The following is a 25,543-nucleotide window of genomic DNA, read 5'->3' as shown; positions in this document are numbered from 1 at the left end:
AGCTAGGAGACTCTTTGAATTTCAAGGAATGTATTGTTCTGATTTTTATGGAAAATTGGGAATAAATCAGTGGAAGTGCTCGATTGTTTTAGTGTTAATCAGTTGATGTCACGGTATTCGTACTATACTGTTATCTAGCTCTTTATATTAGTAAATGTTTTTATTCGGCATCAAGTTTCTTATTGTATTTGTTCTTATGCAATTTGAAAGTTCTGATCGTCGGTGACCACTATGGCAGTCAACGTTTTAAATCACCAAAATGTTCGGATTATGTTATAACTGAAGATATTTAAAATATTAATGAACGGAAGATTGGAGATGAGGGAGTGGGTAGGTTTTCAAATAGGACGGTTCGCTACAGCGATAATGGTCTGGCTCTCCGAGTCGAGGAAAATCGGCTCAGACTAAAGTTTAAGCAGAAGGTCATTAATTTATAATTATACTACGTCTTTTTGGAAAATGCTTACACACCGCACTACTGTTAGGAAACCACTTGATGGCTAGGCTGATCGATCAGTTTTCATCTTTTCCCATCCAATTTTCTGTTTTATATTCTAATTACAATTTTCGATTACTAATTTGCTAATCATAAACAGAGGCGAATCCCTTCTACCCTAAAGAAGTGAAAATACAAACAAACGTTTCCCCTTGCCAAATATACAGAAAAATTGAAGTTTATAAGTTCTCTGTAATATTTATCCCTATATCGTTGACTTTGACAAGTGCCAGTTGAATATAGTTGAATAATCCCAGGTTAAAAATATATGACACTCGTTTCCGGAACGTGTGCGATCCTTCAAGCGCTAACAATAAAATTTCACGAGTTAAGTTAAGGCTATATCCGACTGAATGCAGGGATGAATGGGATACATTTGTAATTCAGGATAGTGCTGGAGGGTAGGTAGAAACGAATTTGAGAATGGAATGGCTTGATTTAGATGCGGGACCGTAAACAGGAGAAGTTGGTAAGGGATTGAATTACTGAGTGTTTTGTATAGTTAGGATATGATTTCGCGTTGTTTCATTAAAACTCTACTTGAACGGTCCGTTTGCTCTCAGCTACGGCTTTAAACGGTTTAACCTCTCCCCCAGAACTCTCGATTCGCTTGAAAACTGACTCCCGCTGCACTTTGGCAGCACTTCAGAACTCCCGCTTGTCAATGCGCTCATAGTTCTAGCGACCGCGTGGCCGCCTTAACGCACGCACGTGCTTCACCGACACGTGTTACCAAACATCGCAGCGTCGGGGTTCAATTTGAGGAGGGTTTCCAACAGATGTGAAGTGTTCTTACTTCACAATCGCGAGACTTAAGCGCGCTTGATCTCGTGAACTTTTAGACACCCACTCGAACTATGAAGTGGTTAGGGAAAGATTGAGCTGAATTAGGGGATAGAGAAAAATTTGATTTATTTTGATGAACTATTTTTTTATAGGGATGGTGTAGGTTCGACTTATTATTGTAATATTGTTATATTAAAATTCTTGTTGATTACCTTTGAAGACTATTTGGTAAATAACATTGTTTCGGTAAGATTGCTTATAATATTATCAAGCATGCAAACGTTAAGCGTAAAATTAGTGTTTTAATCATTTAGCTTTAGCTAGGATCTATACAGGTATTTTAAAATGCACACAGGTGTTTTTGTGATCTTGGAACAAGCACAGTTCAACTATGAAACATTTACTAGCTTCCTACTTTGAAGTGGCTCAACGCTTCAGTTTTTGGTATACACAAGCGTTTCCTTGCATTTACGATGAACATAATAGGATCTGTTCCCCGTTTCAGAGTTTCGAGCGAGTTAATTACAAAATCATACTAATCTGTACACGCACCTTTCGTATTCATCTGTAAAATCTCTTCGCCTCTTAGAGAATTGAAGATCTCGTTTAACATTTTATACAGGACTTTGCAATAAAAGTCCCATTACTTCCGAAAGTTTGAAGTCGAAAGCTTCTTACGTTCACTTACCGGGCAAATATTTAACAGAAGTACTTCATAATTTAAATAATACTTCAGCAACTCTACAGCTTAATGTCGTTTTTCGTAGAACTAGAAATCCTTCAAAGGAATACAAACCTATTGAGACGTAAAAACATAGTAAAAGAAAAAGACAGATTTTCGTTTACAAAATAAGTTTTAAGATTCATATTACCACACTATTTTGCCCATGTCACTTTACGAAGAAGCTTAACACGTGACTGACGCGAAAACAGTCGTAACATACAAGATAACCGATGCGAAATGAAAATGTTTAATAACCAAGTTGATAATAGTGTAATGCAAACATCGTAGCGCTGAATAATTAAGAACTGTTCCTGCTTTTCTTTGGTGCAAATAAAAAACTCTACGGGAAATCGTTTAAGATTTTCCGTGGCGTTTAACGTGTTAAGCATACGTGAGCACACGTGTACCGTTAATCGCGTTGGCAACAGGCCTGTCAATTAGTAGTACCGGTTACCCGAAAAATTTCACTAATTTGGTATTACCATCGTTGGTCAGACGACGCGAATCTGTGTTAATTAAAGTAGCTGTATTAAATGAAGACCTGGGCCAGTTTCCTCTGGTGAGGGCTCTGCAGGAGGCAGTAGAGCGACAACGAGTTCTACTTCGGGAACAGCTTTAAGTTTGAACCCTTTGAGAGCAGCGGGGTTGAGTATGGTGGTCCACTTAGCATGTAGACGAGTCCTCGCGTTGATCGCTTCACTGCCAATGGCGTGCATATTTCTTCCTTCTTTTTTTTCCATGACTGTTGTGGTTCGTCTGTATCGCAGAAAAATGAAGAAACGAAGGAAATTCCTGCTTAATCAGGATTACGACGAAAATCCTCGTAGACGCGGTGAGTGGAAATTTCTTGACGAGATCGAGGCTCAAGTAAACTTATCTCTTAAAGCAGTGGACTCATTGGAAGTATTATATCCATTTTGAGATCTCCGTTTTCATCAACGTTATTAACTTATTCAAAATTGTCCTCGTTATTTTAAAAATGGCCAAAGACATCAATACAAACGAACAAATGCAAAGTTCCCGAGAACATTCAACATTCCGATATCCGTTAATTAATGATTTGAAGTTTCGAGATATCAAGTCACTGAATAAAATGAATAACTTGCGAAGTATGTGTACTCGTACACTGTTACGAAGTGCAACATAAATATCCGCAGATTATCGATTATATCCCAAAGTAAAGTTAAAATAAACGTGAGCCAGTGATACTCGAAATATTCCATCAGCGTTAGCAACACTGACCAAAATAATATTTCTTGAATGAACCTTCATCATTTGCTGCCAAAACGCCACCGTAATGGCGACTTGAAGTTTCGATATATAAAATCAAGGGCTGCTAATGAGTAATTTAATTATTCAAGTGACGAGAGATTTACACGTGATTTCTTATAGTATCTTAGATTTACAATGCACAGTTCAGTTATATTGTATTATGGAATGAGGAAGTTTAAAATATCCTCGTTCCCAAGGGGTTGATTTTTCAAAGAATTTACCCCTTTGTGTGAATAAGCTTTGCTAGCAATATACAAAGCAAGAGACAAAGCGTAGTCATGGATAAATGAACAACAACTATTTTCAACTCTATTCCAATATTAATACAACTTGAGTATTTTAATATCAACTTCTAATATTAATATAACTTCAATATTACAATATCAGTTGTTAATATTAATATAACTTCAATATTACAATATCAGCTGTTATATTAATATAACTTCAATATTACAATATCAGCTGTTAATATTAATATAACTTCAATACTTTAATATCAACTTTTAACATTAATATAATTTCAATTCGAGTGATACGTTCGATATAAAGCGCCAATTCAGTATTGTTTCGATAAAAAGTAACGTGTTATTTATAAACTAACCTTTACCTCAATGATTTTGTAAATAACTTCGCTCCATCGAAGTTTGTCCCGGGCTGCAACAAAATTTCTTGCGTGTTTGCGGCGTGTACTCCCGCGAAATCGATATCGCATGCGAATTTCATCGCAGCCGGGACCCGTTGTCCCTCGAGCGGTGACCGGATAAAGGTATCTCATATTTAGGGAACCGTTTCCTGCTTTTATTGCGGGAAACACGCCTCCCCGAGCACGGGCGCGACGAAGATTGCACCTGAGATGGTGCATCGAGATAAGACGGTACCACGGATTCATCCTCTGGAAAGAGAATTTAAATTGGAGCAAGATGGAGTTACAGCAAGTTCTTGAATACGAAACAGTCGAAGCATGCCGCTTTTGTGATATTCGCCCACCGACGAAACTTTCTTAAATGAATTTCACGGCGCGGCGATACGGCGGCGCAGAAATTTCCGACAGGCTGCTGGATGTAGGTTATCGGCCGCCGCGGCTGGGAAATAGTTTTTTCATTCCCATCTCTCTGTTTCGCTATAGTTCATTTCATAAATTCGAGAAATTCTACGAGGGCTTATTGAAAATCGTTAAATATCCAATGAAATTGTTCATGCGTCCGAAACGAAATAAAAATTCCAATAATGCCTATGGAAATATTTACTTTATTCGTTTCAGATTCTTCGCCAACCAAACGTGGTTATTTATTTCTCTTAATATAATCACTTGCTCGTTTATTCAACTTTAGAATTTGGAATATAATTGATAATAGATTTCTGTTGATACTGGAGGTCGCTAAACATTAGCATGTATTCACGGTGAAAAAGTTTCAGTAGTACAATCGAGTTTAGTCGAACGTCGGGGATATAGTCAGCTACTCGAACTGCAACTGAACGTTGAAACGCATTTTATACGTTCCTCGTCTATATATTTTAATGAAATTATGAAACGGATATTATCGATTATCGTTACATTTCAAAATACCGAACACTTGAACACATTGTTCGAAGCAAAAATATTTCAATGCTGCTCACGTTGTTTTACTTTGGTCTTCGCGGTATTGATAGCCTGTAATGCCTAGGCTTTGTTTTATATTCTCTAGCGATTCGTGTAGGCACGCGAGAAAAATCAAATACTTTTTTCGAAGGTATCGGTGTCTGAAAAATTGCTCAACAGCCGTGGAACGTGGCGTGCACTGTAATGCGATTGGCGTCCGCGATACCAGCGAATGGGACGAAAGGTGACAGACAGGTTGAACGATTATCGGAGGGTTTCTCTTTTTTCGTGCTTTATATGAGCCCCTTCTGCTATGTTTTCGATTGCACAGATGCATCTTTCGATCCCGGCGCTCGCTTCGCCACGACTGTGTGAAAAGCTGATATCGAGTCCCTGTTGGATTTCGGGATTACGTTATTACACATGCGTGCCTTTGGATACTCGTTATAATTAGCGTTATTGTAACACGAATATTGATTTTCGAGGAGTGTCCTGGTTAAATTCTCTCTTTTATATCATTTCTATACGATACTCAGTTTTAGAACACTGAGTATTTTATAACCATCATCTACAACAATAAAGTACACATTATTTTCAATATGGGGTCATTTAGAATCTTCCTCTTTCAATGATTCTAATTGTTCCCAATTTTATCTTTATTTCATCAAACGAGATGATAAATAATAAAATAGTATTCCTTGTATTTGTTACTTATCGAGTCGAAAACAAAGTGAAATATAATGTAAATATTGTTTACGAGGTGCAAGTATTATCCAATACTAGAAATCCTTTATACGATAGACTATAGATATGTGTCATATTGGAATTTATCGAAATAATAAGTTCTTCGTTTATTATGTCAGAGAATGTAAGCGAAGGTTCATTTATTATTGTTATCACTAATGGGTACTCAATTAGAGAGAATTAATGTATTTATTTCGAGCTGCTCTCGAGTCATCCTTTGATGTAAGATCGGAAGAGCAGCACGAGAAAAAGATTAAACGGAACATTGTGTCGCCATACGGTGCTGTAGCCTTTTTGTCGAGTAGTAGGGTCGTTTGAATGCATCGAGTAGTCGCCTTACAGCGCACACAGGGAACACTTCTTTCTTCACGGAGCATTTGCATTTGGCTCGGACTCTGTGAGAATGACAATCCGTATATATCACGGTGGGACCTTTCAAACCAATTTCATGCGTAGGGTCCCTGGTGGCCGTGAATGCATACTTACGATAGGATTTTTACTTTTTCCGGTTGGATACTCGAACATGGAGAACGTTTAACGAGGGGATGCGATGCCAACTCGTGATGCTAATTGACTGGCTCGGAATAAAAATGGTCTAACTATTGTTTTTGAGTTTTCGAGAGGAAGGAGCTTTTGTGAAACGTTGGATCAATTAAATGCTAATATTACAACGTTATCAATAATATTAGATGTTAATTGAGATATTAATATTACAGTGTTACTAATGACATTAGTTGTTAATATTAGTGACTGAAATACTAATATTACAATGCTATTAAGAATATTAATTGAAATTAATTAGTAATTGAAATACTAATATTACAATGTTATTAAGAATATTAATTGTTAATATTAGTAATTGAAATATTAATATTACAATGTTATTAATAATATTAGTTATTAATGTTAGTAACTATAATATTACAATCTTATTAATAATACTAGTAGTTAATATTAGTGATTGAAATGCTAATATTACAATGCTATTAAGAATATTAAATGTTAATATTAGTAATTGAAATACTAATATTACAATGTTATTAAGAATGTTAATTGTTAATATTAGTAATTGAAATATTAATATTACAATGTTATTCATAATATTAGTTATTAATATCAGTAACTTTAATATTACAATCTTATTAATAATACTAGTAGTTAATATTAGTGATTGAAATGCTAATATTACAATGCTATTAAGAATATTATATGTTAATATTAGCAATTGAAATATTAATGTTACAATGTTATTAATAATATTAGTTATTAATATTAGTAACTGTAATATTAGTGTTACAGTGTTATTAACAATACTAGTCATTAATATTAGTAATTATAGCATTAACATTTCCTCAATACAATAACATTTCACAAAGGCTCTTTTACCTCGAGAATCGAGGAATAGCAGTTACATTACTATTATTCCAAACCACTGAATTAATCACATCTACTCCTTGTGCTCTTCTGCGTTAAAGCCTTTGTGAACATGTACACGATGTCCTGAAGCTGTTGGAGCTCCAATATGCCATGATGGGAAGATCAAGCTCTCGGGAAAGTTGTTTCAATGTATTTCATGCAATGCAAGTTGGACACGAACCGTAAGAATTTATAACGAATCGGTCTTTTTAAGAAAAATCTCATAGAATATGTCATTTATTTTCAACCGAAGCGAATGCTTAACTGAGTAAATTTTTGAACGCGTATCGCTTTCTCGTGAGAAATGTCGAACATATTAGATAAAATTAGGTTCTCAGCTGTTTAAATATTCAAAACTTCTACGAGCAAACTAGGTAATCGATTATTCGAGGGAATTATTTAAGAGTGAAATACAAGTCGAAGAAAATTTCTGTATATAGTATGCGATCTGAATTTTTTAATTCCAGCGACAGATGTGGCACTTTAATACTGAATTATTAACGAAGTTTAAGTATATTTTAGATGATCACGGTTTAGCTGCGTAAAATACTTGTTTTCTTAAAACTGGAATGCACAGTGTAATAATAAAATAGCTTCTGACTTTTCTCTCAATACATAAAATATGCTATCGTATAATACTATTGCAATAATAATTTATTTAGTAACATTTTTACGAAGAACCGTAACATTTTTCAACATTCTTTTTAACATCATACAATCAATAAGAAAATGAACAAAAAATTAACGGACAGCGTCTGAAAATGTTTCATTCGGTTCTTTATTCTGCAGAACATTATAAACGCTTAAATTACACATTTTAAATAGCATAACGGGTCCATTTCTAACGGACGATCTGTAGTGCTAGCAAAACCGTGAGAGCTTTGTTCCTCGGAAGGTTCCGTTTCACGAGCGAACGAATCCTTTCAGCCTGGCATAGCAATGGAGGCGTGTTAGTATCGCAGAACGTGTGAAATCCGAAGAATCGACCATACCGAAGTGCGGTCCGCACGGTTGCTCATTTAGGAAACTTAATTATTCTTGGTACAAGGACGGAGATTGCCTTCCTTATTTAAGCTTAACGCGATAACATTGTGCGAGATCATAAACCCGCGTGGAGATTGAAATGAATCCCGGAATTATGTAATTATCGTGTATCATGAATAATGATGAATAAGCATGATGTGAATAACATAAATGATCCCTGCCCGCCGCGCAACGGGGTATTTGCCCCGATCTGAGCGGCCAAAATTAAAAACAAATTTATATTGACCTTTTACAGAGAAATATAGGAACGTAATATAATAATATAGAATACTATGCAATAATATGACATATAACAATAAATTTATTAATATAAATTATATATAATTTCATATAAGTATATACAAAAATATATATTTATATATCGTATATTGTATATATGTAATAATATATCACATAATACATAATAATACATCATAAATAATATACAATCGTTTAATCTACTAATTGTCTGTAAATTCTCTGTACTAGTGAGTGAAATTAAATGATCAGAATATTTCTATTGAAAAATAGCTGAAGTTGAAAGTGATATAGATTTATAAACAAAAAATTCGTTTCGATGTATTAACCCTTAACAGATCAATGACGATAGATTTGAACATTCTATTCTCCCAAATGTCCGTTTAAACAATAGAATAAAACAAGATTCATCCTAGGAATAAAGGAATCATACAATTCCCAATTGAATTCTTACGGTAATCATACTGGAAAATAACCGCGTGTAACGATTGATCTCAGAGCTTGAAGACAGACAATGTTTCCTAGGCGAAAAGGTGCAAGCACTGTATGCATTTACAGTAGCGCACGATACAGTGAAAAAAAACGAGCGGAGAACAATTTGGGTTCGTGATTAGACAAAATACCGCGCGGAATTGGACTAATTAACAGTATCATGTTCTAGAGGGGTTAATTGCTCGCCTCATTAAACTTCATTTTTGAAAAACGGACGGACAGAAGCTACGTGTGTGCTTCGTTAGCGTGATACGGCATTGTACGAAATTCATTAAGTTCTTCCTGGCACGCAGTAATTAATTAAGATAGTGCATCCCCGTCGCGAGTCGAACTGACAGAAAGCATCCAGCCGTGGCGCGGCTTGAAAGTAATCTAGTTACAACGCAACGCAGTAACGAAATTACCATGCCTGCTTGGCAAATAAATTAAACCGGCGTCGTTTGTCGCGCGCTCGCGATGTATCTGCATACATACGTTGCTCCTTCGGCTACCGTGTTCGAACTGGGTTCGATTATATTGCCCGCAGAGTAATTGCGTTCCCGCGTTCGGCGGCATCGCCGATGATTAAGCAGCCTTTTCGGTGAACCGCTTTTGTGACCTCTGGCTCGCGCGTTGTAAAGACTCCTTCGCCTGATTGTTCGCGCGATTAGCGAAATTAATTTACGCGACCAATGAAATTGAGCTTTCTGCCGCTTGATGCCATTGAGAACAGTATAGCTGTAACGATTCAAGTTTTTGCGATGAAGGAAAATAAAGTGCAATCGACAGCTGCTTACGTCTTCTCTTTTTATAGCTTAACGTCTCTTGATTCAGGGAATTGTAATATTTTATTTCAATATTGATGAAAGTACATTTCTTTCAGTAATAAAAAGTCTTATCGATTCATTTAATATTTTACTTTATTTCAATATTAACACTGAAACCACCGAACAATTAGAGTGACTTACTTCCAACGCCTTCGTAATTTAAATACCTGCAAGATGAAAATTCTGAAGTGGTTCAATTTGTCCTGTCGGGTAATTTTAGCGTTAATCAACACATTATTTATTTTAACTCTCGATGGACTCAACGTTCGCCAAGCAAACGAACGCGAGGAGTTCAAACTAGTTGTGCGAAACAAGAAGAAAAAGGAAGGAACAAACAAAAATTGGCCAGGGTACCTCAGTATCTCTCACATGGGAATTGTACCCATAGACGCTGGCCCAGTTTCAGGCAATTATCGTCGTTTCCTTTCTTCCGTTCGGTGCCGGGCAACTTTTTACGTGCTAAATAAGTGGCCGGTGGGTGCTGGGACAAAGGAAAAAGCGCAGGCGGCGGAGTCTTCCGCGTCGCCACTTCGAGGAATGGAAAGCGGAAATGAAATTTCATTAGCAATGTAAATACGGGCGGTTGCGCATCTCGCGGCGGAATTTTCAAGGAACTACAAGCATTGGCAACGTTTCGCCCCGATGGGCTTTCTTTGACGCCATTATCGTTCTGTCTTGCATCGGGTTCAACGGCCACGAATGCCCCCGCCGAACAATGCATTTTCTTTTAATGGGAAATGTAATTTACCTTCGTCATCGGGACACGCAAAACGGTCCAAAGATTTGCATGCCTCTCAACTCTTACACTGATATACACACTTTCCGCGAACATGTTTACTCGTTACTCCATCGCCATCTCGATTTTATTTACATTTTTCACGATCCTTTTACCGTTAGTTTGCCTATCACGAAAACTTTCCTCGGAGAGGAATAAAAAAACGCTCGACCCTTCAAACTAGAAAAACCGGGAACGCTCTTGAAACTTCGGTGGTTGTATTTAACCGATATTCCTCGATTTCCCGGGCAATCTTTCAAAAACGGCTGTGCCCAACATCGAGCCCGTCGTAACTTCTATTTTCAATTTCATCCCACGATGGCCCATGTATTACGTTTTACCTTTTTCGCACTCGTCGCCCGGTCCTCGCTCGAATATTCACCTGGAAAGGGGAACTGTCTTCCACGGTAATGCGATGAAAAACGTGCCACGCTGTCGGGAATGTTTTTATCGCGACACTCGGCTAAGGAAATATTAATCGAGGGAAGGATAACAATTTTCTTTGACGGCGAAGCGAAACGACACGGAAGTTTCACCGGGGAAATGAAGAATTCGATTTCCCCCGTTGTCTCTTTTATCGCGGGACGCGCGCGCTGCATTTTTTCATTTATGGAAAAGCTCTTTCCTCCGAATTCGCGACGGAGGGGCTCGCGCTCGCGCATCCTTTCTTCCATTGTTCCCTAATTCGTATTGTTTCCTCCCAAAGTAACCTGCACGAACGCGTGTTATCACGGAATATTTATCGCGAAGCTCGACGGCATTCGGGAGCGAAAATTGTGTGAATTCTCGTTCGTGCAAAGCCGTGGATGGGCGTGAATTTGAATTTTTTTTATTATTATAAATCTACGACTTCTTCTACGATCGCTGCACTGCGGATTGTGTACGATGAAACAATGCCTGACCCAGAACGAGGACGAAATCTCAACGAAACGGAAATTTCGTAATTTTACTGAAAACATTCTTGTCGGTTCCATTTTGTCGTAGAATGTCGGTGCGAAGGGATTTCTTTTCGTTCACGATTCAGTCTAGCGAGGATAATATTGAAAATGTATTGCAAAATAATGATTCATAATTATCACGTGTATCCGTCTTCTACGGTTTTCGACTTTTAATTACTTTCCCCCTTCGTCCTCGTCTCGATATCGAGACATTGATTTATCGATTCCTCCTCTAACCCTTGCATTTTAGACTTTCCGTCTGCTAATATCGACGCGAATTCAGTAAACAAATGCACACCTGACCCTCGATTTACGCGGACTTCCTTCCTTCGAGCCTTTTTTTACACGGTAAATTGCAACACTATTCATGCGATAGTTTTTACGCGCGATCTGAATTTACGCGATCTGAATTTAGTAACAGCGAATAAAATTTAATTTTGTTTTCTAAAATGTTAGTATTATTGTTTCTCTTGTTAAGCTACGCGAAATAAATGTGTATTTCTAAAACTTATACCAGCTTTTCTCTTCAATATTTTGTTCTCTCTTGTACCGACGGGTTTCATTTACGCGATTTTCGCGTAAAACGAACCCGCGTGGAACGTATTTTCGCGTAAATCGAGGATCAGGTGTACTTTATCGTAAACATTTTCGTATTCATTTCGGCGTTACGTTTTTTTTTTTAATTCTCCTACGGGAAACATGTTATTTCGTTCCTCCCGTGGAAATTAATTTTTCCAACGCATAGCCGTTCCGCGTTATTTATCATACGAACAAAACGTGTCCATTAGGTACTCCCAAGTGCCACCGGAAATGAGAGCAACACGTGAACCGCCATGGCTATTGATTTTACTGTACCAACTGACCCGTTATTTCATTCTTTATGTCGCGTCTCTTGCAAAATTCAAGTGAAAATCAACTTTCAAGCTTCGACGGTAATTTATTCAGCACGTCGCCACACATTCTTCTGACCTCCGATGTTTTCTTAAAATAATATTCTTCTCTTGCGATTACAATGCGTAATCCAATTAACACGAATGTCAATCAACTCTCTGAAAGCTTTTTAATATGGAAACTGCTATGTTAAAATACGGGGAAACCGTATGAACGTTACAATTAACTATGCCACTTTATAATGTTACATAAACCGCTGCAAATTCCAACGAAGTAATTACCGCAGAGATTCAAACGAGAATGTAAAGTTCGTTGTTTCGAATGGAGTACTATTAATCTTGCCTTTAATACATCTTTAAAATATGTATTATTCCAACGATCGACTCGGTGGTGAATTAAAACGAAAATTCTATTTCGCCGAAGCGCTCTGTTTATCGCGAGCACTAAAATGAAACTTTAGGCGAAAAAAAAAAAACGAAGAGACGACGAATTCACTTCCCGGATAGCTTTTACCTTTTCTGAAGAGGTCATTACTCGAAGTGGCCTCAAGCAGTTCCGTGTTTATACGTCGCTGCTGGGATAGCTCCGAGACCCGTAACATTATTTATTAACAAAAGCTGCAAATTGTTGTTTTCGATGTCTTTGGCTTTGAGCCACAGGAAGATTCTCCGTAATACTTTAATCCCGGCGTGCTCTTCTCCTCGCGTTATGGAGTTATTCGCTATTACGGGAATTATTCAAGAAAGTAATCCGCATTCTCGCCCGCAATTATTTATTCTGCAAATTCTACTGATCGACCGAAATTCCATTTGTATAATCGTTATTAAAATCAAACGAAGGCATTCGAATTTGCGGACGCGCGCACACGGTTCGTTGATTCGGCGACACTTAATAGACAATTAACGACGGAACGTTCGTCATCGAAATCGTTGTAACTGTTTCACAAACTTTCCGAGTATCTCCTGCGCGTTCGAATGCTGTTAATATCGAAGAGAATTACTTACGAGATAAGTACAAATTGTCGCAATAGGTCTGAACTCTAAGACCCATCTATCCGAACAAAGTAGACGGCGTCTTGGAAATTGATAAGACGGCGACGCGGCAATCTTAATCTCGTTAGATTGAAATTCACTTCGAGACAGATTGCGAAGCTTGTCGATGGGGTCTTTTTACAGCGCCGGTATCTGGTAATGAAAGTTTTGAAGTGTGATTAAAGCTTTCAGGGTATCTGTGATTTTTCATAGATAATTGTGGACGTGCCTTTCAGTATCAATTACGGGCGGTGTCTTCGGAGTGCTACTACAATTGAGATATTAGAAACATACTTCAGCGAGTATCGAATGCTTATAACAAGACTGTGAATATTTGCACAAACAAATTCGTAAAAAGTCAATGCCAAACCAAATTTTTGGGGGTTATTGTATTAACCCTTTTCGGACGAAGATTCTTCGAAACATACAAAACCTTCAACACATGAAGCTAAATTATATATCGATTGCATAGTTAGTAGAGAAAAAGAAAACTACACGCTGATCTCTTGCAGTTCGACTAATTAGATCATTTGGTTATTAAATATTATATTATTATTAAATTATTAATTTATTTATATTAACTATTAATAATAATATGCAAATGGTTAATACGTTGAACGCCACACGATTTCATAGAGAAAAATACAAACAATGGAAAAAATCTAATATTAAATCATTTGATTGAATTACAATACTATTATTGCATGTTCATCTAACCGAATATCATCGTATCAGGCAGCATTGTTTGTAACATAGAAATGTTCTGAAATAATCATCGTTTCATTGAGTGAACTATAGTAATCCGATTTGGTTGGATGATCCCCATGGCATTCAACGTGTCAAACAATAATTCTTTCTCTTATATCAAATATACAATCACGAAGCTTTATTAAATTCTCTGTTCAAACATATTTATATATAAATATCAATAAACTCTGATAATAATCTTTATATGATCGTTATACAATGTCCGCGATAATATTTATAACAAAATATTTATAATCTCCGTCGATAATTAAAATAATAATTCGCACTAACGCGAGACAATGATATTAACGTGACAATAGGCGCGCGAAATTTTCGGTGACCACGACTCCGACGCTGTCGGTGATGATTTGCTTTGATCCGCGCCGGTCCCGTAATTATATCGAGTTTTGCGACAATCGCGATAGAGAGGCTGTGTCCGCTTGTTTCTTGTGACGCGCGGACGCGCTCGCGTGAATAATCGGGGACGCATCGCGGCCACGTGAATTATGGCGGTATTGGGATTTGGCGTTGCCGTGCAAACACAAAAGTCGAATCAAAATGCAATTGACGTTGGCGCAGCTGCCGGCCGCGCGAAAAAAATGTCCCGGTGTGACTGCAGGAATCGCCTATCGGCGGAAAAGGAGCGTGCACGTTCCGTGTGTGTTCACGCGTCGCGTTATTAACTACAGTTGATCGATCGCGACGCGTGATTGCCGGCGAGCAATGGCGACGATGTAATCGGACAGTCAATGTGGAACTGTCACGCGACAGTTAGAATTATTCTTTCCTATAAATTAGGCCTTTTCGTAAGCAGCATAAAATTGAACACGTTCACTGCCACGAGAATTTCACGCATTTTCTTATAGTAAGATTTATTCCTTTATGACAGAGGGAAATAGTATTAAATATAATTATTAATGTTTTCGTATTACAGCATTCATATTATACTATTATCTAGCTTCTAGTGTTATGAAATGTTTTGATTCAATATCAGTCTTCTTATTGTAAGTGTTTTCAAGCAATTTGAAAGCTCTGGTCACCGGTGACCACCGTGGCAGTCAATGTGTTAACGGTGATATTCTCGTAAAATCAATATTAAATCCAAAGACTAATTCTGATTCTTTGTAACATTTTTGGACAAGAAAATGTTTAACTTGATTCAATTGTACAATATTTTTGGAAATATCGATTTGAATCTAAAGAAATAAATAGAATTCTCACTTTGTAACATGTTTTTTTAACGGAAATTCGAAAATGGCACTAAGAGATGAATCGAAAAATAAGGAAAGTTAAATATGTATTAATTTTTCATACTAAAAGGAAACGTAAGAAGATATTACTTATGGGTTGACTTAATATTTCGATAGAATTTCTTCTGGATTATAGAAATTTCGATTTTGAATAAGATCTGATGGGAATTTAATTTAGAATAACATTTTTAGGACAATGTACTTGCGTCGAGGGGATAAAAGAGGTAATGTATAAATCTGCATAACTGGTGAAACGTATAAAGCCAGGGATTATTAATGGAAAAGGAAATAATCTTACGAAGGTATATAAAATCATACGAAAATAGAACAATTGTAATTAATACAATATTAATTTTTCGAGTTTTATTTCATTATTTTTAAACGTACATTAAGTTTTCCTTATCTGCAGATCCTGATATTAATCTCCACGAGTGTAAATAAAGGCTTGTTGTAAAGAAGTTTCGTTAAAATTTAGGGAGTGCTTAAACGATTGTCGTCTAAACTGCATGTTCCTGGATCCAATCCAAGAAAGACGTAACTCGAGTGTAAACAGTGGGATAATTTGGAAGCGCGCACCAGTACGACCAGGACACGATACCAACAATCTTACCATTTACCGTGAGAGGGCCGCCAGAGTCACCCTATAAGAAAATGTTAATCATCAGTTATGTTTTAAGATCGATTAGTAGAACAGAGTAAGAATGGCCCAATTTCTATAAAAGAGTCATTACATCATACACATCCTTAATCTTTTGGCCTATAATATCCTGTCAGACTCAATAAAGTCTAACAAATCAAAATACCATTGCATTTCTTTGTGTTCAAATGGAGCATAATCTTTCTTTTATTAACTGGTACGGTCCAGAGTAAATTTACACATAGAAAGAGCACGAAATTCTTGGTTTTACCAGTGAATTATTAACGAAGCGTAATTCTAACAAGTATAACGACGAAACTAAATGGTAGAGCAAGTGGTTAATACCTAACAAAAGGAAACTACATATAAGAGGTATATTTAAATAGGCCTCTACGCAAGATTCAGTATCGATTAAAAACGATTGAAAATATAAATATTTGACAATGTAAACGAGATCGGGTTTCTCAGCCGGAATTACCCTACTGCAAAGCGATGGATTCGTTGTATGAATGTTCTTTTCATGGAAAGCATCAAATTCATCGATCAAGGTTAGGATTAGAACTGCCGAGTAGTGAAGTTGACTTCTTGAAATTTCTTTTGAAACTTTAATTGATATGCTAATATGATTTACATTCAATTTGCGTTTTGCTAAATCAATTTCTTCAGTAAGTTCTGAGAGAAGTATCTGTTATCTTTTCAATAATTGGAAAAAGAGGACATCAGGAATGGGTCGTTTTGATTCGTTCGGTTATTATAGTGTTAATTACTCACGTTGCATGCTCCCTTCTCTCCCGGTGGATAGTTAGCGCAGATGTGCGAGTCGTGAACGGTCATGTTCATAGGTATGTACGCGTTTTTGCAGATCTTTTGCTCGGTTATGAAGATTAGTGCCTTCTGGAGCTTCTTTGGGGCTGGTCCGTTGACCTTTGTAATTAGAAGCTTGTATTAGCTTTAATAATTTTATATAGAAATTCTTTGATATTAAATTTTAAAGAAACTTTTTCTATTTATCTGCTTATCTACTTATCCACTTATCTACTTATCTACTTATCTTTTATCAATGTATTCTTTATTATTAGGTGATATTCTGTTGTTATATAAGTGAAGGGAGTGTCATTAAAAAATAATCGACCGTTAAGTACTTAATTGACTAAACGACGATACAAGAAAATCTTGTCTATTACTATTAACCCTTTGAACTCCATAGGTGTCTCTCAGTCGTCATTCGATCATCACAGAAAAATGATGAAGTATAATATTCAATGTTAAATTTCGTGTGATGCATTGATATGTGAAATATTTAAATGAAACAGTCTTTTTCTTTAATTTATGTACGATTTCTTCTGAAGCTAGTTTCAAGAAATGTTGAGCATAGTTCATCAGAAAGTGTGTTGGGTATTTTTGGTAGAAAATTCTTGGAGTGCGAAGGGTTAGAGGTATACATTTCTGTGCAAAGTGTCATTGTGATAGTTACATCTTTCTAATACAGAATACTTGGTAACCCCCAGTTCTAGTCTCATATGTTCCACGGAAATTTATAAAAATTAAATTGTTTGATTCTCTAAAGCGAAACTTACGGCGAGAGCACCCCATCCTGACACTATTGCCGGCGTGTCAGCAGGAATTACATCGCTCATTTTCGGCAGAGGAACGGTGGATACACGCGGACTTATCGAGAACGGTGTCTTCACCTGTGAAATTCAGAATAAACATATTTTACATCTACTTTACATATACACAATAAAAACATCCTACTACTGAGATCGAACCTTGTCAATTCTAAGGATAAGAATTATTAATCCTTTGTTATTAATACTAGAACTACCGAACGTTCAATTTAATGAATATATAGTTCTTTCAACAATTACAACGATAGATTATTTTCGGTTTCCTCATATATTCGTTACAGTATTCAACTGAAACTACTCATTTTTAGAATCATTTCCGATATTTTACACTTCTCAGATATCGCGTGGTAGTTCTGGTGTTAACAAATAAACAATACAATGTTTCTTAATAAATATCAAAGGGAAAGACGCACCCATGGCAAACATTTTGTACAATTCGTTTAGAATGTGACAAGTTCGTACTAAATCTGGAGAAAGTTCATTTCGAGAATGAATTAGATTCCGAAATTCGTTTTGCCCGGTGAAGCTGGTGAAAACTATTTCATCGATGTAGTTCAAAAGTGACTCGATCTCAACAGGAATTTACCTTAAGCAAAGCAATGTCGTTGATGAAGGAATCTTCCATGCTGAATTTTTCGTGGACGATCATTTTCTCGACCTTGTGCACCGACACACGATCATCCACATCCACAGTCCCAGCAATGACTTGAATATTGTCGGCAGTCTCACTGTTAAAAATATTATTAAGCTTTATGATTTTGCGTGCCATTACGCTAATCGCGAAGGATTTTGCTTGATAGGAAATTGTTGTACCTACAACAAGAGACAGTGAGCTGCCGTGAGAACATAGTTTGAGTTCAAGATTGACCCGCCGCAGAAGTGTAGTCTTTTCTTAATAGTTTGAAGGGATACCTAATCCACACGAGATTATATTATTGCATTAATATTCACCAAGCTGAAAATATTTCCATATTTATATGTTATAAACGAATATCTAAAATTAAAAATTTTAATCTATTAATCTAATCTATTAATCCATTAATCTATAAATCTAAAATTTCATACCATACAAATCTTTATAATGTAACAAATTACTATATTTTAATTGTTAATTACTGTATTATTATATTTCCTAATATTCTTATTATAATCTCTTCGAGTTTTCACTGTTGAACCAATATTTATCTAAACATTACGTCCACTTTTTTCCGTGGGAAAATTGTTTTAGCTTACCTGGTACGGAATTTCACCCGGTTTAGCATCTTCGCCATCTACGACTCGTGGGTCAAAGTTGAACAGTACCCCGGCTGCAATTTCGACGCGTTAGTAAATTCATTGTACAAATGATTCAATCAAAACATTATTCCGTTAATTAATGAATACCGAATGAAAGTGAATTGCAAAGTGTCGGCCTCTTAATTTAAATTTATGTGGCCTGAGATCGTTTCGTAAACGGGGGTAATTGATATTAAAAACTTGCCATTAGCGACCGCCAACACCGCAAACAGCGAGACCAAAGCTAGAGCCATGTTAGCTGCACCGGTGCCAGAATCGAGTGAAATGAAGTCGGATTGATAACGCAGTAAATCGAACACAAAGTTTATATATCCGTAGATTACAGCCCGTTGAGTTTTCCAATATGTCTTTATCTAGCTTTAGAATTCAGATTAATTGTTTCTCGCAGATACGGTTGCTTAAATGCTTTTTTCTTGTCCAGATACCTACGATACATGAGCGTGATTGCGTTTAACAATTAAAACGTTTTAGCCGAATTAAATATAAATAAATCTTCGACTTTAGATTCTGTTTTGACAAAAATAATACTGGTTAATACTGATTATTTGGAAACATTAACCTATATTACAAATAATGCCACCTAATTTCGTGACATTCAACTAGAAGAACGTGCAATGATAATAATGCAATTCAATCAAATGATTTAATATCATATTTTTTCCATTCTGTGTAGTTTGCTTTATAAAATCGCGCGGCATTCAACGTGTTAATTTTTATTAACTATCAATTAATGTTAAAGTTACAAACATGTTTGTAACTTTTCTCATATTTTCCTGAAACTTTTATAGCAATCCACGTATGATTCAATGTTATTGTTTAATAGTAGAATATTTTGTTATAATTGAGAATGTTCAAGTTTTCAGGAAAGTTTTTATACTTTTCGTGTTACAAGTTATTCATTTGAACTATCTTACACGCTTCTTTAGATAAAGTGACAGATTAAATTTCTCAGAATATTATTGCGTTTGATTACGTTATCCAAAAGTGCAGTGAAAATTCACTCTCTCCTTTACTGAAAAGCGACTTCTATCTCTTCTTATCGTTCTTAAGTTCGTTTAATTCGTTTCATGCAATTTTTTTAGAATGTACACTTTTCCCGATAGATTGGATTGGATCTAGCAATCAAGTTATCAGTTTCTCAATAGAAATCTTCATCTATTTCTAATCATCATTTTATTAATATATTTTTTCACGATAAATGAAGCTAATTGAAAATAATTCTACCTTTCAATATTTTCAACTGGAAAACGATAGTATATTTATTTCTGTCTTACTTTATACAAGGAATAGAGTAAATGAATAGACACGTTAAAATATATTACAAATATATTTTTGGCGAGATGATGGGTGAGGTGTGTGTTCGAAATTACTATCACAAGTTTAAGCGAAGGAATCTTTACTGTGACTATTACTGTCTATGACCGTCTATGTCTAACTATGACTCACTATGACTGTCTGTTCGTGACGACTGTCTTTTTATCCCTGCTTCATAGGAAGCAAAAATGTCGAATTTTCCTTAATTGGTTAAACAGCGCATTGGCGTCAACCAATCAGGTACTTCCGGTGATTTTCAATCACTGTCTATTCCTTGCGCCCTTAGCGCGTTCTTTGTGGAAAGACAGTGTGTTTTGGTGGGGGAGTATTCCTTAGTGGAAGTTTGGCAACGCAGCGGAATTTTCTCCGGGCCCAAGCCTCGTGACGTCACTCGCCGAGGGTCGCTTGACCATGCATTGCATCCCTTTGGATATTCATGGTTTATAACATCTGCAATTTGCTACTGAGGCCGTCTGCAAATATTGTCGAAGAAAAAACAAACTTGGCTATAATTCTCAAAAAACGGCTTTCTCAAAAGTGGACTCGCTGACCTGTTGTCATAAACCATACTAGCTGTTTGCACGCCAAATATTTCTTTACGTCGTGCTTGCTGGCCGCTACATATTGTAAACAATAAAATTAAATGGAAGACTAAACAAATTTCTACATATATAAATTCTGAGATGTATAAGGAAAAGGAAACATTGTATAAACTATATAAAAATGATATAAAATAAATTAATTTATGTAAACATTCTATCAAAGTAATTGTAAAATGACTGACTGTACGTTTGTTAATGTATACTTTTCGATTCATAGAATTTAATTTAAGAAGGAAGATCTCATAAAAATATTTTGTACACTTTCAAAAAATTCAGTAATTACACGTCTACGTAACTTTTGTATGTATAACAAAATTACATTTATAGTAAAGATAAATGTACAGTGTGATACAAACATAAAGATAGTACAGTGTGATACAAATTAAAGTAGCTTCCATTCACCAAGTCCTGTAACGGACAGAATAAATTTATTTACAATAAATCAGATGTTAAATGGTCTACAAGGATTTAGGATATTGTAAGTGAAAACAGTTGATAGTGGAGGAAATGTCTTATTGCTGTATACAATAAATATATAAAGCATAATTTACAGTTATTTTCACAGTAACTAATATGTTACTTTTGTTACAATCTCATAGTCCATATCAAGTCTTATCCTCATATTTTTAGTTACTGCTGCGTCTGTTCGATTTATACTGCATTCTTTTTTATCCAGTCAAGATGGGATGCCACACGCGTGTAGACAGTGGGGTAGTCGGTCAATGCACAGCCCATAGCCCACGAAACCAGACCCACGAGCTTGCCTTTCACCATCAATGGGCCGCCAGAGTCACCCTGTAGCAAAGTAAAATTGTATTTTCAAAAAACTGATTGAAAAACTAATAGCTACACTGTAATGCATTTATGGGAAACGTGAAAGTTCGAAATTCCATAGGATGCACACGATATGGAAAAATGCATAAGCTATCCATAGTGTAGTGCTGTGTACAATATTCGTTAGGAAAAGCTTTTCTCTATTGTAATTCCATTTTGTTAATTGTATTCTAAAAAATCTGAAATTGAAGATTCACAGCATAGTAATGTCAATGATTTGCTGATTTGTATTTGCAAATTACAAAAGAGAACGTGAAAGGAACTTAATTAATAGAAAGCATAAAGAAACGTCATAGGTAATCTTGCATTGAGTTAAAAATCAGAGCTTGATAATCGATAAAATCAATAATGAATTATAAAAATTGACAGGGAATGACGAAACCAATAATGAATTATAAAAATTGACAGGGAATAACGAAATCAATAATGAATTATAAAAATTGACAGGGAATAACGAAATCAATAACGAAATCAGAATTGACAGGGAATAACGAGATCAATAATGAAATCAATAACGAAATCAGAATTGACAGGCAAAATCTAAAAATCGAATTCCTTGTAGAATCAATCATTCGGGAATTTCTTTTTCGAGATACTGATGTTCTTTTAATTAATGAATTATTATCTCAGTTAAACTTACGTTGCACGATCCCTTTTCGACAGATGGATCGTATGCGCAGACATGCGAGTCGTAGATTTTGTATCCGTGTTTCTTGTACATGAGCGTACAGTACTCTTGGTTGGCAATCAGAATGTTGACGCGCTGTAGGTGAATGGTGGTGGGGCCGCCTTGCTGCAATTATGCGAAACGTATTCGTTGATTGCCAGAAAAAAAACGATACAGGTATAAATCCGATAAAATATCACGTTTCAGTAAAACATTCAAACATTCGCATATAATTGCAATACTTCATTACGAATCTAATAAAATGTGCATTCGAATAACCCTTAATTATCTTATTCGCAAAGCACAATGGTACACTCGTCAATGTTAAAATTTAACAAACAATTTCGCCAAGACTAAATTCTTTATTAAAATTATTATAAATTTATTTACCCTAAGTCTGCCCCATCCAGACACAGTGGCTACCTCATTAGGGTTGACAACGTCATTTTCCGATACGAGTGGGACGAACGAGATCAATTTCGATTTCACGAATGGTTTTTCAACCTGTAACCGTCGAAAGTGGATGATTAAATATTACATAAGAAATTCTTCAGCGGAATACTTCAAGAATTGCAGAAATCCGTGTTTAATCACCTTCAGCAACGCGATGTCGTTTATCCAAGAGTCCAAGGAGTTATACTTCTCGTGCATGATGATTTTCAGAACATTGTGTTCAGAGCCTGGTTTCGACAAATCGATCGTACCAGCTACGACTTTGATTTGCGACGCAGTTTTCCTGTAAGAAATGTATTTTCATTTTAGTCACAGGAGTTTCTTACGAGAACGAGTCTTCAGTTTGCATTTCCATTGGCATATTTACCCTGAGACACAGTGGGACGCGGTAATAACATAATTTTCGTTGAGAACCGATCCGCCGCAGAAGTGGAACGAGCTACCCTTGTTTTGAAGGGATACCTGAGAACAAGGGAAGCTATTTTTATTACATATTTTCGAATAATTTCATGGAATCTAAGGAGACCGGAATCCGGTCAGAGTTCCGGGGAAAATATTGGACTTCGATACCGTTCACGACAAAAGAATCTTGTTATTATTAAAATCCCGTTTCAATAGAATGCTACAAGAAACAGTGTCTCTTCTTACGTTTTATTAATACTTATCAATTTTATTCTTGAAAAATTGTATTCTGTAAATTATATTTTATAGCTTGATTTAATCAGTCGACGAGTAACATTGTTTCAAACATCAAATTAAAACGAATAGACTATTCGAATGATTTGTTAATTATTAAGATACTAATTACTGAGATAATATTATAATTGTTAAAGTATCGAATTAAAGATCCTCGTGTTTTTCGTTATATCGTTCACGACGAAAGAATCTTATTAAAATCCCGTTTCAATAGAATGCTACAAGAAACAGTGTCTCTTCTTATGTTTTATAAATAATTATCAATTATATTCTTGAAAAATTATATTCCGTAAATTATATTTTATAGCTTAATTTAATCAGGCGACGAGTAACATTATTCCAAACATCAAATTACAATGTATAGACTATTCGAATAATTTTGTAAGTATTAAAGTAGAAATTACTAAAATAACGTTATAATTGTTAAACTATCTAATCAAAATTCCACGTTTCTCGTTATACGAAATTTAGATAGAAATTCTAAGTTGTGCCCTGGATTTTAGCTGAATCACCGAAGCGCGAAGCGTATTAAAGATGGCGGTTGGAGGAATACAAACGCGACCAATTCCAGTTAAGTATATATATATATATATATATATTAAGTATATAGTATTATATATACATATGCATATACACATACATAATACATACATACATATATATATATATATATTATATTCTCAAGTCCCTATTACGTTTTCAGATGCTAAGTTAACGCTGATCTGCTTTCTCAAACAACTGTTCGGTATAACAGGAAAATGACGGAGTATTACCTGATACGGAATTTCTCCTGCCTTCGCGTTCTCCCCGTTTACGATCCTTGGATCGAACCACGGCAGCAGCGCGGCTGTGTAAATGCCAAGATAAACAATGATTAGTGTGTAATAATTACGGATGAGCCGCTACTCGTTAGGTCGGCCTCATTGATTATCCTACTTATTAACATTGCGCTTGTCAATGTCCACAAAAATTGCTCACGGCTCGGCAACCGTAATAATGGCGACCGTCCGTGAAAATATTCGGTTCTCAATTTTGTAGAATTCCGTGGATCGTTGGTTAGGATATTTTTAATATAAGAATTAATGTAGATCAATTTTGTCGAATCGTCAACAGTAGACAATTTATGATGGAAGAAATATTATAAATCAATTTTGTGAAATTTTTGTAAAGTTGCGAAAAATGTTTAATCGATTAAGTCGTATGAATTAATTTCATCGAATTCCATGAATCAGTTGTACAGAATGTCTAATATAAGAATGACTGTGAACTATTATCAAATTTTATGGATCTGTAGAAAATTTTCAGTATAAAAACTCGAAATTCACAAGTCGTCGGTTCTGGACAAATTTCAATTTAACCGGTATAAATCGGTTTCATTGAATTCCATAAGCTGTCGGTCGTAGAAAATTCTGTGTATTATTATAAATCGATATCGCGATTGCAAATTGTGGAAAGAGACGTGTCAATGAAATACACTATCGATGATTGATGCCACTTACCATTTGAGAAGGATAAGAGAGCGAGAATTGACAAGGTTGACAGAATCATGTTTGCTATCCGTGCTGTTCCCACCGACTGCGTTCGTTTTGGTTAGCTAGCAATATTTTATATACCCGGGTCCCGGTGTTTCGAAACTGCAAGAGATTTCCGTGTCTCTTCAGTCAAGATTAGATAGATCTGCAATCCGTCTTGAATCAATACGATAGATTTCGTGATTGATCCAGATCACTATGATTAATTGCTTTCTGATAACAATTGTGAGTGAGCTCGTATATCTCGATCCACGTACGCCGTCGAACTGTATCCGTTCGACAGTGTTTACACATAACACTCTTAGGTGACAACACACTTTTTTCATCTTTGGAAATGTCACTCGAGTGACACTTATCTTCGTTACGGGGTTTTCCTAGCTTGACATTAGAAACTGTCTCGAAGAAAGCAGCAAACATTAATACGATCGCGAGTGGAAAATTTTTTGCTTTTCTGATACTCGTTGCCAGTGAAAGAGAAGGAAATCTTCGACTGATTGCAACAAATTCTTTACGTCAAAACAGAGGAAAATTCGAAAATTTCTTTTGAAATATTAGTCTCGTAACGATCTGTTGTTTGAAGTGAAGTTTCCATTAAAGAAGTCGTAAATGGAAGAGAACAGAAGAATAAAATATTTTGGGAGTTAATATCTTTGGGA

The 25,543-nt window shown here is 35.8% G+C and overlaps 2 protein-coding genes across 2 annotated transcripts; both read right to left on the bottom strand.

Moving 5' to 3' along the window:
• Positions 1–15,565: 15,565 nt before the first annotated feature.
• LOC116429649 (chymotrypsin-2-like) lies at positions 15,566–19,190 on the bottom strand. Its single transcript, XM_031982812.2, has 7 exons — positions 18,974–19,190; positions 18,727–18,800; positions 18,311–18,405; positions 18,080–18,221; positions 17,443–17,556; positions 16,637–16,789; positions 15,566–15,869 (listed from the first exon to the last, which is right to left on the bottom strand). Exons 1-7 carry the CDS (start codon positions 19,020–19,022, stop codon positions 15,726–15,728), a joined length of 771 nt encoding a protein of 256 aa, XP_031838672.1. The 5' UTR covers positions 19,023–19,190; the 3' UTR covers positions 15,566–15,725.
• A 1,942-nt stretch (positions 19,191–21,132) lies between these two features.
• Positions 21,133–25,159, bottom strand: LOC116429648 (chymotrypsin-2-like). The gene is made up of 7 exons (XM_031982811.2): positions 24,855–25,159; positions 24,129–24,202; positions 23,027–23,121; positions 22,801–22,942; positions 22,597–22,710; positions 22,180–22,332; positions 21,133–21,500 (listed from the first exon to the last, which is right to left on the bottom strand). Exons 1-7 carry the CDS (start codon positions 24,901–24,903, stop codon positions 21,357–21,359), a joined length of 771 nt encoding a protein of 256 aa, XP_031838671.1. The 5' UTR covers positions 24,904–25,159; the 3' UTR covers positions 21,133–21,356.
• Positions 25,160–25,543: the final 384 nt, after the last annotated feature.

This window comes from Nomia melanderi, chromosome 10 (assembly GCF_051020985.1).
Source record: "Nomia melanderi isolate GNS246 chromosome 10, iyNomMela1, whole genome shotgun sequence".
In the NCBI taxonomy this organism is placed as follows: domain Eukaryota; kingdom Metazoa; phylum Arthropoda; class Insecta; order Hymenoptera; family Halictidae; genus Nomia; species Nomia melanderi.
This window is presented reverse-complemented; position numbering and strand designations above follow the sequence as displayed.

Bases quoted from the DNA above. Each gene is read 5' to 3' on its own strand.
- LOC116429648 (XM_031982811.2), bottom strand. From the start codon at position 24,903: ATGATTCTGTCAACCTTGTCAATTCTCGCTCTCTTATCCTTCTCAAAT. The intron at 22,711-22,800 runs GTGATTAAACAC...CGACGGTTACAG, and splicing joins ACGACATCGCGTTGCTGAAG to GTTGAAAAACCATTCGTGAA. The intron at 22,333-22,596 runs GTAAATAAATTT...GCATAATTGCAG, and splicing joins CTGGATGGGGCAGACTTAGG to CAAGGCGGCCCCACCACCAT.
- LOC116429649 (XM_031982812.2), bottom strand. From the start codon at position 19,022: ATGGCTCTAGCTTTGGTCTCGCTGTTTGCGGTGTTGGCGGTCGCTAAT. The intron at 18,222-18,310 runs GTAGGTACAACA...TATTTTTAACAG, and splicing joins GCAGCTCACTGTCTCTTGTT to TGAGACTGCCGACAATATTC. The intron at 15,870-16,636 runs GTGAGTAATTAA...ATTTTCTTATAG, and splicing joins GAGAGAAGGGAGCATGCAAC to GGTGACTCTGGCGGCCCTCT.